Genomic DNA, 12,035 nt, shown 5'->3' with positions numbered 1-12,035 from the left:
CAAAACCGTTCATAGTGGTGAGTAAGTGCTTGCCAATATTCACAGGATGGAGCAGAACATACTGCCGTTGCTATGGCACCCACTCTCCACTGTGGCGCTGATCCTGGTGGTCATGGAGATTGCAAGTCGGGAAGGGTATCGGGATGAGGAAGGAGGGTCGGCGAGTGGACGAGGGGAGGGGTTTTCCAGAAGCCAGCGAGGGACTGATGAACAGCTACAAAGAAATGAAACAACTGTTGAAAAGATTGTTTTTGACACAAAGCCATACCTAAGAACTGCTACAGTATTGGCAGTAGGGATGCGCCGATATGAACATTTTGGCAGATACAGATAACCGATATTAACATTGCTGTTATGGCCGATAACCGATATTCGAATAAACCGAATAAATAACCGAATAAATATTTCTAGGATAACCTAATTTTTGTACATACTGAAAAACACATGTAAACACTGAATTTGAAAAATAATGTCTGTCTTTCCAAAACATTTGGAAAAGCCCATATATCATAGATTTACCGCAATGGTTGTCTCAAAGTGAAAATCTGTGTCTGTTATCGATAACGATAACCGATATTAACATTGCAACATCGGACCGATGCAGATATGTTAAAAAATGACTAACATCGGCCGATTGCCGATATATCGTGCATCCCTAATTGGCAGCATTGTTTTATACACAAACCACGCACAGGGGCGAATAGGTGAGAGAAGAAATTGCAGATGGTAAGAGGAATGGATGGATAGCCCAAGAAAAGATAAGCAGAGTGCAGACACCAGAGTCACTGGTGGTTTCTACAGCTCTGGCATCATTTGTTGGTTGCCTAGCTACCTGTTACTATGCTTCAGAATGCTGTTGTTGCGCAACACGCAGCTCTCATTGCCAGGGTCCATGTGCAGCAGTGGTTTCTTGTTTCCAGGGTGTCCCTGGAACAGGAGGTTGTCATGGACAATGCCCTTTACTGCCCCTAGCACGGCGATCCCACACCCCAGCGCAGGCTGGACACGGTTACGCAGTACCTAAAGTATAACAATGACACAACGACAAAATATACAATGGTAAAAGATTAGAGCATGACAACATGTACATGTATGAATTAACCTGGGCATTAGCCATACTTCTGTTAAGACCATCACTTGGTTATAAGTGGTTTGATAAATGATTGCACACTTGATGAACACGGAATCAATGGAAGCATCACTGCTGGGAATTGAATTTGGGTCTCCCGCTTGAGTGACCATAAAGTGGTGAACAGAGCTACCGACCAACAGTGTCACATCCATAGTGCCCCTGCTGTCACATCAGCCTTAGTCTCGCTAGCCAGCCTCTCTTCCCTTCCGTCAGAGAGTCTGGTGCCGTGGAAACAGGCAACGGGGATAAGCCCTCCCCTGCTCTAAAGCTGCTCTCTCATTCGAGCGGCTGTTTCAGTGGCAGCAGGATATCCGCTCCCCCGCTTGCAAGCTCTGTCATTGGCTCCGACCATGTCAATCAGAGCGGCTTCCGCTCCCATGTGTGTCGCTGTAATGCTCCCGCCGAACGCTAACTAGCTAGCGTAGAAAGCTAACGGCAGAAACCTACAGGCTAACTCGTTGCCACACGCTGAAAATGGCAAGTTTTGAAGAAATTTTGGATTGTGCAATAAAGAAGGCCTGCTCGGCACTTTCAGTGGATGGTTGTAAAGATATCTAGAGAATATGTTTAGAACATTTGCTGTCTAACAGTGACTTTATGTGGTAGGAGAAGGAGAGCCAGCACACAAAAATGTCCTTTCGTCAGGTTTATTCCAGCTTTTCACCAGGTACAACACACGGACGTTTCAGCCTAACGGCCTTCTTCAGCGTGTAACAGTGACTTTATGCCTGTGAGCTCTCCTCCTCCCGTGTAAATGTTCCGCCGACACAAGTTCCACCCCGAAACTATTTTCCAAGGGCACTAACGCTAAGCACCGCCCAAGACGAGGATGATTGGTTAACCCAAACAGAGCATTTTTTTTCGCAATCCCACAATGGAAACCTGCGGCGCCAGACTCTCTGACGGAAGGGAAGAGAGGCTGGCTAGCGAGACTACATTCCCACAGATAGTGTGATCCACCAGCAAAAGCGTATGAAAATGTGCACCGAGAATTAGTACGTTTAACTTACTTCTAATTAGGGCTGACCCAAATGCTTCGAAGCAAACACATTTCGTAAAATGCGTATAAAAATAGTTTTACTGGTTCAAACCAAACGGTACAAATATATTTAGAAACAGGAGAGATCGCATAACATTTCACTGGTACCGAAACGTAAAAAAAAAAAATGCGGGTTTAAAGAAAATATTTTTTCAATGTTGTTTTTTTTAAGTTTTGGTCCGAGTGAAATGTTCTATGGTCTCTCCCGATTATAGCGTGCGCTGAACCGCTTGGTTCGACGAAGTAAAACTATTTTATAAGCATTTTACGAAATGTCTATGGGAAAATAAATGGCGGATGAAAATCTCTGGCACAGTGCTGCTGAAGCAGGAAGTGACGTTCCACTTTGCCCCTCTATACGTTTTTGCTCGTGTGTTTCACGCCACAGTGCAACTCACCTTGATATCAGCCTGGCCAGAAACCTGAATCCCGTATCCGCGGTTACCAACCACATCGTTCTCCCCAATCTGCCCGTCGCCACAGAAGCTGACCCCGTGACCCCCGTTCTGGTAGACTCCGTTCCCACGGAGCTCCACGCGGCAGTCCTTCTCCACCGTGACGCCCCCGCGACTATTGTCCAGGACGCAGTTTGTGACCAGTCGGGTCAGCTGACTGCTCTGGAGCACGGCGATGCCAGTGCCGCGGTTACTGTTCACGAGGTTAGCGACAACATTGAGTGGCTCGCTGCTCTTCACATACAGACCTACTGCTGGAGGGAGTGGGAGTGGAAGACAAGAGAGAGAGTGAAAGAAGGGCAGTGAGTGACCACTTGAATCTGGCAGGTTATGCAATACCCAGCCCGTCAGATCCAAAAACGGAAGCCTAATCCAAGCAGAGGGGTCTTCATTACCTCCATTGTAGCTCATGCAGTTGCTCTCCACCAGGGCCACGCTGATGGCGCGGCGGGCAGAGTGGCGCTCGTCCTCGCTGTCCAGATCGCTCTCCCATGCAAACAGCTCTCCCTCTTCGTTCAAGTTCTCCTGTCCTCCTCTTCCACCTCCCTCTCCTCCTCTCCTGTCCCCCCCGCCGCCGTTCCCCCCCCCTACGCCAACCCCTTCCTGGCCCGGCCGGTTCCCCTCCCTGCCCTCTCTGTTCTCGGGGTCCTTCCGGCAGAACACGGCCAGCCCATACATGCAGTTGTGGGTGATGTAGTTGCCCAGGAGCTGTGGGAGGCTGGAAGACATCACCCACACACCACAGCCTTTGTTGCCTAAAGAAGGAGGAAGGAAGGACATGAAACATCGGTGTTAAGGTTAAAGGTACAAGACCAAGACCAAGAGAGGAGAGAACTAGATAACGGCATGGATGATATTAAACTTTCAAAATGGATTTGTCCTTCCTTTTTGAATTGCTTCTCTTCACGAATTACAAAGACGTTGCTACGGCTGGTGGAGACGAGATCAGCGGGTCAAACACAGCGGTCTTGTAAGGATGAATTCAGAAGATGTCAGCATGAACAGGATGAGCTTACTCACAGTAGATGTGGTTTCCCTCGATAACGCCACGGCCCCTCTCTCCCACCACCACTCCGTCTGAGTAGCCATGGCAGATGTAGTTGTTCTTCAGGACGGGGTCACCTCCTCTACGGATGTCCACACCCCCCCACTGGTTCTCTCTGATCACGTTCTCTGGGATAGGATGCGTTGTTGCGGTGTAAAAAAATAAATAAATACAGCCTTCGTCAAAATCACTACAAGTGGTGCTTTTACCATTCAACAGGTGGCAAAGTGGCGAGGGACAACAAAGCACACGTTGGGCATAGAGACACTGCATGAAATAGGCCACGCCCATCACGGGGGAAAGGCTCCGTCACACACCAGCGTCATTTTCCTTGAATTAAACATAGCTAAACGCTGTTGTGTGGTGGGCTGCGCAGACAACAAATGTAAAAAATCGCCAGTTAAAGTTTTTTTGTACTCCTGAGCAAAACAAGGAAGCCATTGAGAATTGGTGAGAAGAACAATGTGGATCTAGCTGTCAAGGAAGTAAGTTGGAGTGTTCATCTTCCGTATATACGATCTTTTTGTGCAACACGCAACCATGCACGTGACATAGGAGAACGCCAGGATTGGAGGGGGGCTTTCTGTTTTCCCCCCGTCTTGGGGGGAAAATGCAGTGTCTCTATGCAGGCGATGAGGCGGGACACGCCCACTTACACACCTATGATCATCCCTCTGCCGTTCTCATTGACAGCGATGCCTGCTGCCTGGCCCTGGTAGATGTGATTCCCACTGAGAGAGAAAGTGAAAAAGACTTGATTCAAGAACAGGGAGGGAGCAAATTGGTCTGTTAGTAGGATGACGGAAATTAAACTACTGGGCCGATTTTCGTGAAACTCGGTGGAAGGGGCGTCACACGGGCCAAGGAAGAACCTATTACATTTTGGAACAGATCCGATGCGACTCGCGAAATGTGCATATCATAGCAGACTGGACTATAATGGCCTTGGCGGAGGTCTGCACTCTCCGCACGCACTTCTACTACCGTAAATTCCGGACTATAAGCCGCACCGGTGTATAAGCCGCACCTGCAAAGTTGACTATTTTTTTCTTATATAAGCCGCACCGGACTATAAGCCGCGGGTGTTTTAATGTTTTTTTTTTTTTTGTGTTTTAATATTTAATTACCATATGTAAGGGTTCATGCACAGAGGGGATTGTCGGGAAAGAGATGGCTGTTTGAGGAAGCTCCCATTTATTAACATTTCAACAAAACAACATAACACAACACCACCTGTGTTGTTTTTTATAGTGCACACAGTGTCATACAGTGTCATACAGTGTGGTGAAAAGAGGGCAAGAGAGGAAATTAAAACTTATTATAGTTATATAGGATTTATAGTTAGAAAGAGTGCTAAAAAAGAGAGATTTTTTTTTTTTAAATCCATAGATAAGCCGCACCGTTATATAAGCCGCAGGGGCCAAAAAAGCCCAAAAAACGGGGAAAAAAGGTGCGGCTTATAGTCCGGAATTTACGGTACTTCTAGTCTAGCAGTTATTTCAATGATCTAAACTCGCACCATTTGAGATCATGTGAATTTCATTTGAATAACAGAAGAGGCTTGGGAGTTGTATGAACAGTTGGCAGCTATGAATAATTATTTCATACTACTGCCAATACTTCCTTTTATGAAATAGAATCTCTTTTAGACTCTTCAGACATTAAGCCTTCAAAAATATAGCTTTGACTTATGTACTAGGAGAACAAGCGGATTTGTTTGAAATTTCCATCACACATTGGAAAAAGAAATACCTCCATATACGCACACAGTGACTATCCAAGGGATAAAAACATTAATTAACATTAAATGCAAGCAGTCCCAATTAGAGCTGCAACGATTAATCGATTAGTTGATCGACAGAAAATTAATCGACAACTATTTTGATAATCGATTAATCGTTTTGAGTACAAGAGAAAAGGTCTAAATTCTCTGATTCGAGCTTCTTAAATGTGAATATTTTCTGGTTTCTTTACTCCTGTGTGACAGTAAACTGATATTATCTTTGAGTTGTGGACAAAACACACTCTCAAATGTCTCAAAGACATTTGAGGGCGTCATCTTGGGCTTTGGGAAACACTGATCGTCATTTGCTACCATTTTCTGACATTTTATAGACCAAACAACTAATCGATTAATCGAGAAAATAATCGACAGATTAATCGATTATGAAAATAATCGTTAGTTGCAGCCCTAGTCCCAATACAAGTCAGAACACTCTGGAATGGAGTGCCACCTACCAGACCAGAGGATTCCCGCTAAAGAGAATATAGACACCCGCCTCCTTGTTGTTATAGATCTGGTTGCTCCGGATGGAACCCTTTCCGTTGCCAAGGACAACAACACCAGAACGCAAACCACTGTGTATCCTGTTACACTGTGGGGAAGACAGACAGGATTAAGAGTAGAAAGGGAGTAGAAAAATCATAATCCATAAAGCTAACAGCAGTTCCATTAGGACATACACTTACTGCTCTGGAGTGAATTAAAGGCTTTTGCACGTCACCAAGTCCGTATTTTCATCCGAAATTGACGCACGAAAAAAAGAAAGAATACGACCTCATTTGTGTCAATCATCATTGACACACCGAGTCCGACAATTACGTCCGTAATTTAAGTTTTCGTACGAGGTTCGATTTTCTGCGTTTTTCGCATCAGTCAATAGATTTTTGCGAGCTGGGACCCGTCTGTGTTTTCAGATGACGGATTAAAAAACACGCATAGGAAAACAATCGGACTGTGTGTGCAAAGACCTTAAGTCTTCAACTCCGATCCATAGCTTCTCACTCACTCTTTAAAAAGCATCTTATCCATACATGAACCATCCAACCATCAATCCAACTCCCTCTCTGCCCTTGCCATTGTCACGTTCTTTGTTTTTCTTTTGCCTTCTTTTTTCTGCCCTTCTCCGATCTGTGTATATTGTCTCCTTATTCCTCCATCTGCAATGCTCTGCTTTGTACCTTGTCTCCTTATTTATCTGCAAAAGTCATTGTGTTAGCCTGGGGATGTCAACAGACTAATTTTCTGTTAGCCTTTGTAACTTTTTGATATGATTATTTTTTATATGATTATGATTGTTGATAGGGGTGGAACTCCGTACAAGCCCTGTGGGCTTCATTCCCTCCTTGCACTGTTTTAGTGTGTGCTAAATAAATAAAACAAAACAAAACAAACAAAACTGCTGTAACTAATCAGTCACATGAAGTAACTTCCATGCGTCATCATCAGGGTGTGGTACATAAGGTACCTTACCTTTGTACATGAATATCTCCACTCAGTAGCCAGCTTATGGGCCTTTTTCACAGCAGCCATATTGTGTCTAAAAGGCAGGGTAAACACAAGTGCAACCAAAACATTAATGAGGGCCCCAGCACTGGAACACCTATAGTCCTGAATGGATTGGAAGTTGCAAACCCTCATTAACGTTTTGCACCTGTGTTACCCTGCCTTTGAGACACAAAATGTCTGCTGTGAAAAAGGTCAATTGTATACTCAACATTTACTGTCTATTTAGATCTAATGTAGTAGCAAGTAGGGATGTTCATCAATTATCGATAATCGATAATTGATCGTTGAGGAATGAATTTGTGGATTTTTTCCGATTGTTATTATTTATTTATTTTCGATTTTTTTTTTTTTTTTTTTTTTTTTTGCGGACTAGGTTTGGGTGGAATTCGTTCCTCCTCGCCCCACTCCATTGCACAGCTGACTAACGTGAGGTGGAGCTTCATATAGTCTCTAGTTTTCTGGCTGGGCGGGGGCCTTTGTGCCAACAAAACTGACTGTGGTTGTCAACGTTACCGTGGGTTTGACTCTGCTGTCAGCTAAGCTGGAAGACGCCGATTGCCTTACATCATGTAACCTGACATGTTTGTTTACCTGGCCACAGCGCTAGTGTCTGATATTCTTACTACACAGTGGCATCTCCCATTATAGCTGGCCGAGAACGCGCAACGTTATTACCAGACCAGAGTAAATATCGATAATCGATAATTGGTCGTTAATTTTCCCGAATTTCGATTATGGAAATTGTTCAAAATGAACATCCCTAGTAGCAAGTGTGCATGAATAGGAAACTGGGTACATTGTGCTATGGTGCAGTGTGCGTTTGGGATGTAGATAATAAACTGAGCGACCGGGCTAATAACATGCACATTATGAGATGGTAAAATGGCAGTTACCAAGATGGTGGGGTTAGCCCCTTTACGGATGTCCAGCCCTGCCTCCCCATTGGAGTGGATGTTGTTTTCTGCAATGAGACCTTGTGCGGAGAGACGCAGGAACACGCCCGACGCACGGCACTCGCTCACCTCGTTCTGCAACATCACTATCTGAAGGGGTGAGAGAGAGAGAGACAGAGAGAGAGAGAGAGAGAGAGAGAGAGAGAGAGAGAAAAAAAAAGTGATTCCTGCTTAATAATTACTTTTGGTCTTGGCTACTTCCTGTTACTGACATTAAATAACTCTGAACTGATTGGAAAAAGTTAAGATCCTCTTTACTGTGGCATTCTGGATACAACGGACAGCATAGTTCAGCCCACGGAACACGTTCGCCTCCAGCCGAGCCCATCCGTGATTACACAAATGCACGCCACCCTTCCCCTCCCGGAAGAGGCAGCGCCTGAGGATGCAGCCCTGGACGGCCGTAGCCAGAAGCGAAGCCTCCGGGTCCCGCCGCAGCTCCTGCTGAAGGGAGAGGGGTTCCGGGGTCACGGAGGGGGGGTCCGGGGAGGAGGCGGGCGGCAGAGAGCCGTCCGGCCGGGCCTTGAGCAAGTGGGACAGGCCGTGGTGGTCACAGGGGAGTTTGTAACCCGTGGCAAGCGGGTGGGTGATGTTGCTGTTTTTATCTCCCTCTTGGTTCTCCTCCTCTCCCTCGCCGTGCTCGCCGTCGCTCCAGCCGTCTTCGATCACCGTGCCCCGACACACCGCGTCGTCCACCCCAGTCATCCTCTGCCAGTCTTCCTTGCCCACGTCCTCCACTGTGACGTTAGTGCGCGGAGGTTGGGGCGCAGCGGCGGAGCCGCCCGGAGGGCCTCTGGACGGGCTGCTATTCCCAGACGAGCCCCAGGACAGGAACGGCCTGGCCAGGGCGGCCAGGTGTTTGCAAGCCCAATTCCGTTCTGACACCGGGTGGCCTTCGACGGTCACAGAGGCGGTGTCACTTCCTGAGAAGTCACAGCTGTCAAATAAACTGAGGGCAACGCCCAATAAGTGAGCAGAGCTGCCCTGTGAGAAGGAGCAGAAGCGAGCCTGGCAGGTTCCTGGGCCTCGGACTTGCAGCTGAGAGCCCTCAAAGTTACAGTTATCCAGCTGGACATGGCCCCATGATGTCTAGAGCAAGAGGAGAGAAACGTGGGGGTAGTCAGACAGCCAGACAGACACAGAAAAACCAGAAAGAGATAAATATGAGAGAGGAAATAGGATATTGTACAATATAATAGTAAGCAGACTAGTTCAGTAATTCCATCAGGATGATCTATCCACAGAATTAATCATGGCAGTTATACTCCCTCTCACCTTGTAGACCACAGTGGAGAACCAGGCTGGCATGAACACCAGATTACACAGCCTGGCAGTAGGGCACTGCTGCTCCACACACACCAGCAGGGACACCTCACCCAGCTGGCCCAGCCCGACCAGCTCCACGGGCACCTTCAGCGCCACTTCAGCCTGCTCCTCATACACCCCCGGGTGCAGAACCACGCGGTCGTACGGCCCCGCCACACCGAGGGCCCCCCGCAAGGTCTCAAAGTCACACCCAGACCCCACATGCCAAACCCTGCGGTCTTTCCTACGCCTGAAAAAGTGGAGGCAGGCAGAGGACTGGAGCTCTGGCCCGTTCTGGGCCCAGGTGCGGGTGGCCAGGGCATGCTGCTTCAGCGCCTCCCTCCAGGACGGGGGCTCCAGGTGGGGTCGACTGGGCCAGTTGGGGTGTCTGCACTCCGGGCAGCCCAGGCACAGCTGTCTCCAGCGGGTGTTGTCTAGGGAGAGGATGAGCTCTCTCCAAGCACGGCACACCAGGCAGCAACGGCCCAGGTCGGGGAGGGGCAGGTAGGCCAGGATAACCCTCCACAGCTCCACAGGGAGGCTGCACACCTCCATGGCAGCAGAGACACCGCCTCACCTCACCTCATCGGCTGCCAGCCGGGGAGGAGGATGGGGGGAGGGGCACCTGGAGACAAGGAGGAAACAACAGGAAACCGCTAGCATTAACCGTTATCGTGCATTCCTTTATAACTGGGGACTGGTAATCTTACGACTTCAAAGGTCATGAGCTGGGCGGTGACGTCATCAGAGCTGGTATGTCCCATTCCAAACTCGTAGGAGTCTCAGCAGCCCCAACCTCAAAAATCCAAGATGGCTGCGCCGCGCAACAACAGTAGTAGTATAATCGTAGTAATGTTGTTTAGCACTTCTGTTTTGTTTGTGTCTCATTAAATCAGCTGTACACACAGCACTGCCTAACATCTATCTGTGTGGACATGAGGCTGCAGTGTTTGTATGCGCAAATTGCCGCGAAATGCCATGTTGTCAAATTTATTGCTAACAATGGCTAACAATGGCTAGCCTGGCTAGCGACTGGATCTGACCAATGAACAGTGAACTTCCCAGCTCAAGTTTTCTGCAAATGGAACGCTAACAAAACGGATGTGATGTCATTTAGCCTCCACATCCCAGTTATTTTTGCGATAAAGGAACGACTGTACAAAGACAACAGAGATAAACACGCACAGGATGACCCAACTAACTTACACAAATAGATAACGACTACGCGATGAGAAAGATGACTTTACCTTCTGATGTTTTACCTGGGGAAAATCACCAGAATGAGCTACTACACGTTTGAAGCTTTGTAGCGCCTCAACATTACCCTTCATAATGTATAACAATAAAAGTAATACCTCCGTGTGCAATGTGGCTGTTGCGAGATTAATGGTCGTTATCGGGCGTAAACACCACGCAGCAAAAGCAGCGGATAACGTACGTCGGTACTTTGATGTCTTACCTTTTACCAGCTGGCTGGAAATCAACACATGTTTGTTTGTTATTCAGAGCGGCTACATGTCGACGATTGCGACTTGTTTATGCTTTCAGAGTCGATAACAACGCATCGCCATAGAAGAGGAATTCAGAGACATTTCCTCACACTTTACGGCAAATCCATGGACCAAAGATAACCAGCAAAAAACTGCTCCACCTTCCGGTTCGCTAAAGTGGGCGTGTGCTGTGCTGACGCTCTCCTCGCTGCGTGATTTCTATTCGCACATAGGATAAGCAATAACCACGCCCTGTGGCGCCGGGATTGGCCAGGATCTTTTGTCTTCTTCTTTTGACAGCTGGAATCTCCCACACCACAAACACTGGAGGGCACGCAGCACAGCGATTTCATGAACCAACTGAATAGGCTAGCTCTTGAGAACGGACAGCGATTTCGAGAGCGGACATTGAGAACGGACATTGAGAAAAGGTACAGCACTGAAAATGTAAACAAGCAATAGTTTTTTAAACATCTTTATTTTAAAAGATAAAAAAAAACCCAGGTGCTTTAGTCCCAAGTATTAGTCCCAAGCTTCAATGCTCCTGGCCAATCCCGGCGCCACAGGGCGTGGTTATTGCTTATCCTATGTGCGAATAGATCCTCGCCTCGTCAGCATCATGCTAAAGTCACAAGCCTATTCGGGACCCCTGACCCTGAGTTCTACAACACCAGAGAAGAAAGCCCTTATGGCACATGTGATTGCCGTCTCGACAAGGGGAAATCAGATGTCTCACTATAGTATTTGTTAGGTGAGGTCGCCATACAAACACGAAGCCTAAAGCTTTAGGTGGGAATAAAAGTTCCCAAAACCATATTATTGGTTCCACATTCTGTACCCTCTGGAATGGGAATTACCTGTCCCAGCCAGGACAGGTAATACTCCCTAATCCCTAATCCTAAACCGAGTGCAGTGATTTTGAATACTTAAGCTTAATACCTATGGGGTCTTAATTGCATATAACGTGTGCACTGTGCAGTGACAGTGTGCTGTGGCATAACAAGTTTGAACAAGTTTGCATTTAAGTTGTATCCCTATCCTATGTGCCTTGGTAGTTTTACATTTGACTCTGGGACTGAGTGGTCTGGGGGCATTGGTGGTTGACTCTTTTGGTCCCCCTACCTAAGGAAACCGGCGAACTGGAGTGGGAAACTGGACTGTGTCGGACCAGTGGACTTGAGGCCGTGCATGGACTTTGGGCTGGGTTTGGGACACATTTTACATTTAAGCAATATAGCATGAGAGCCAGTGTGTTGTGAAGAATATATCCCCCTGATCAGCTGTTATCCCACGAGGCCGCAGGCCGAGTGGGATAACTGCTGAGCAG

General features: G+C 47.3%; 1 protein-coding gene across 2 annotated transcripts; it reads right to left on the bottom strand.

The window, feature by feature from the left end:
- Positions 1 to 31: 31 nt before the first annotated feature.
- On the bottom strand, positions 32 to 10,807 carry fbxo10 (F-box protein 10). 2 transcript variants are annotated; one of them, XM_083635650.1, is made up of 11 exons: positions 10,678 to 10,807; positions 9,189 to 9,843; positions 8,172 to 9,002; positions 7,854 to 8,003; positions 5,910 to 6,046; positions 4,332 to 4,402; positions 3,647 to 3,799; positions 3,022 to 3,381; positions 2,570 to 2,880; positions 833 to 1,020; positions 32 to 214 (listed from the first exon to the last, which is right to left on the bottom strand). In XM_083635650.1, the coding sequence occupies exons 2-11, from the start codon at positions 9,771 to 9,773 to the stop codon at positions 40 to 42; spliced, it is 2,961 nt and encodes a 986-aa protein (XP_083491776.1). In that variant the 5' UTR covers positions 9,774 to 9,843; positions 10,678 to 10,807; the 3' UTR covers positions 32 to 39. The 2 variants fall into 2 exon arrangements, with proteins under 2 accessions (XP_083491776.1, XP_083491777.1); XM_083635651.1 differs by having other exon boundaries at positions 2,570 to 2,877.
- Positions 10,808 to 12,035: the final 1,228 nt, after the last annotated feature.

This window comes from Poromitra crassiceps, assembly GCF_964638095.1.
Source record: "Poromitra crassiceps genome assembly, chromosome: 4".
NCBI classification, from domain to species: Eukaryota; Metazoa; Chordata; class Actinopteri; order Beryciformes; family Melamphaidae; genus Poromitra; species Poromitra crassiceps.
This window is presented reverse-complemented; position numbering and strand designations above follow the sequence as displayed.

Coding starts and splice junctions, on each gene's coding strand:
- fbxo10 (XM_083635650.1), bottom strand. CDS start 9,773: ATGGAGGTGTGCAGCCTCCCTGTGGAGCTGTGGAGGGTTATCCTGGCC. Junction 8,004..8,171: donor GTTGTATCCAGAATGCCACA/GTAAAGAGGATC, acceptor TCACCCCTTCAG/ATAGTGATGTTGCAGAACGA. Junction 215..832: donor ATTCTGAAGCATAGTAACAG/GTAGCTAGGCAA, acceptor ATTTCTTTGTAG/CTGTTCATCAGTCCCTCGCT.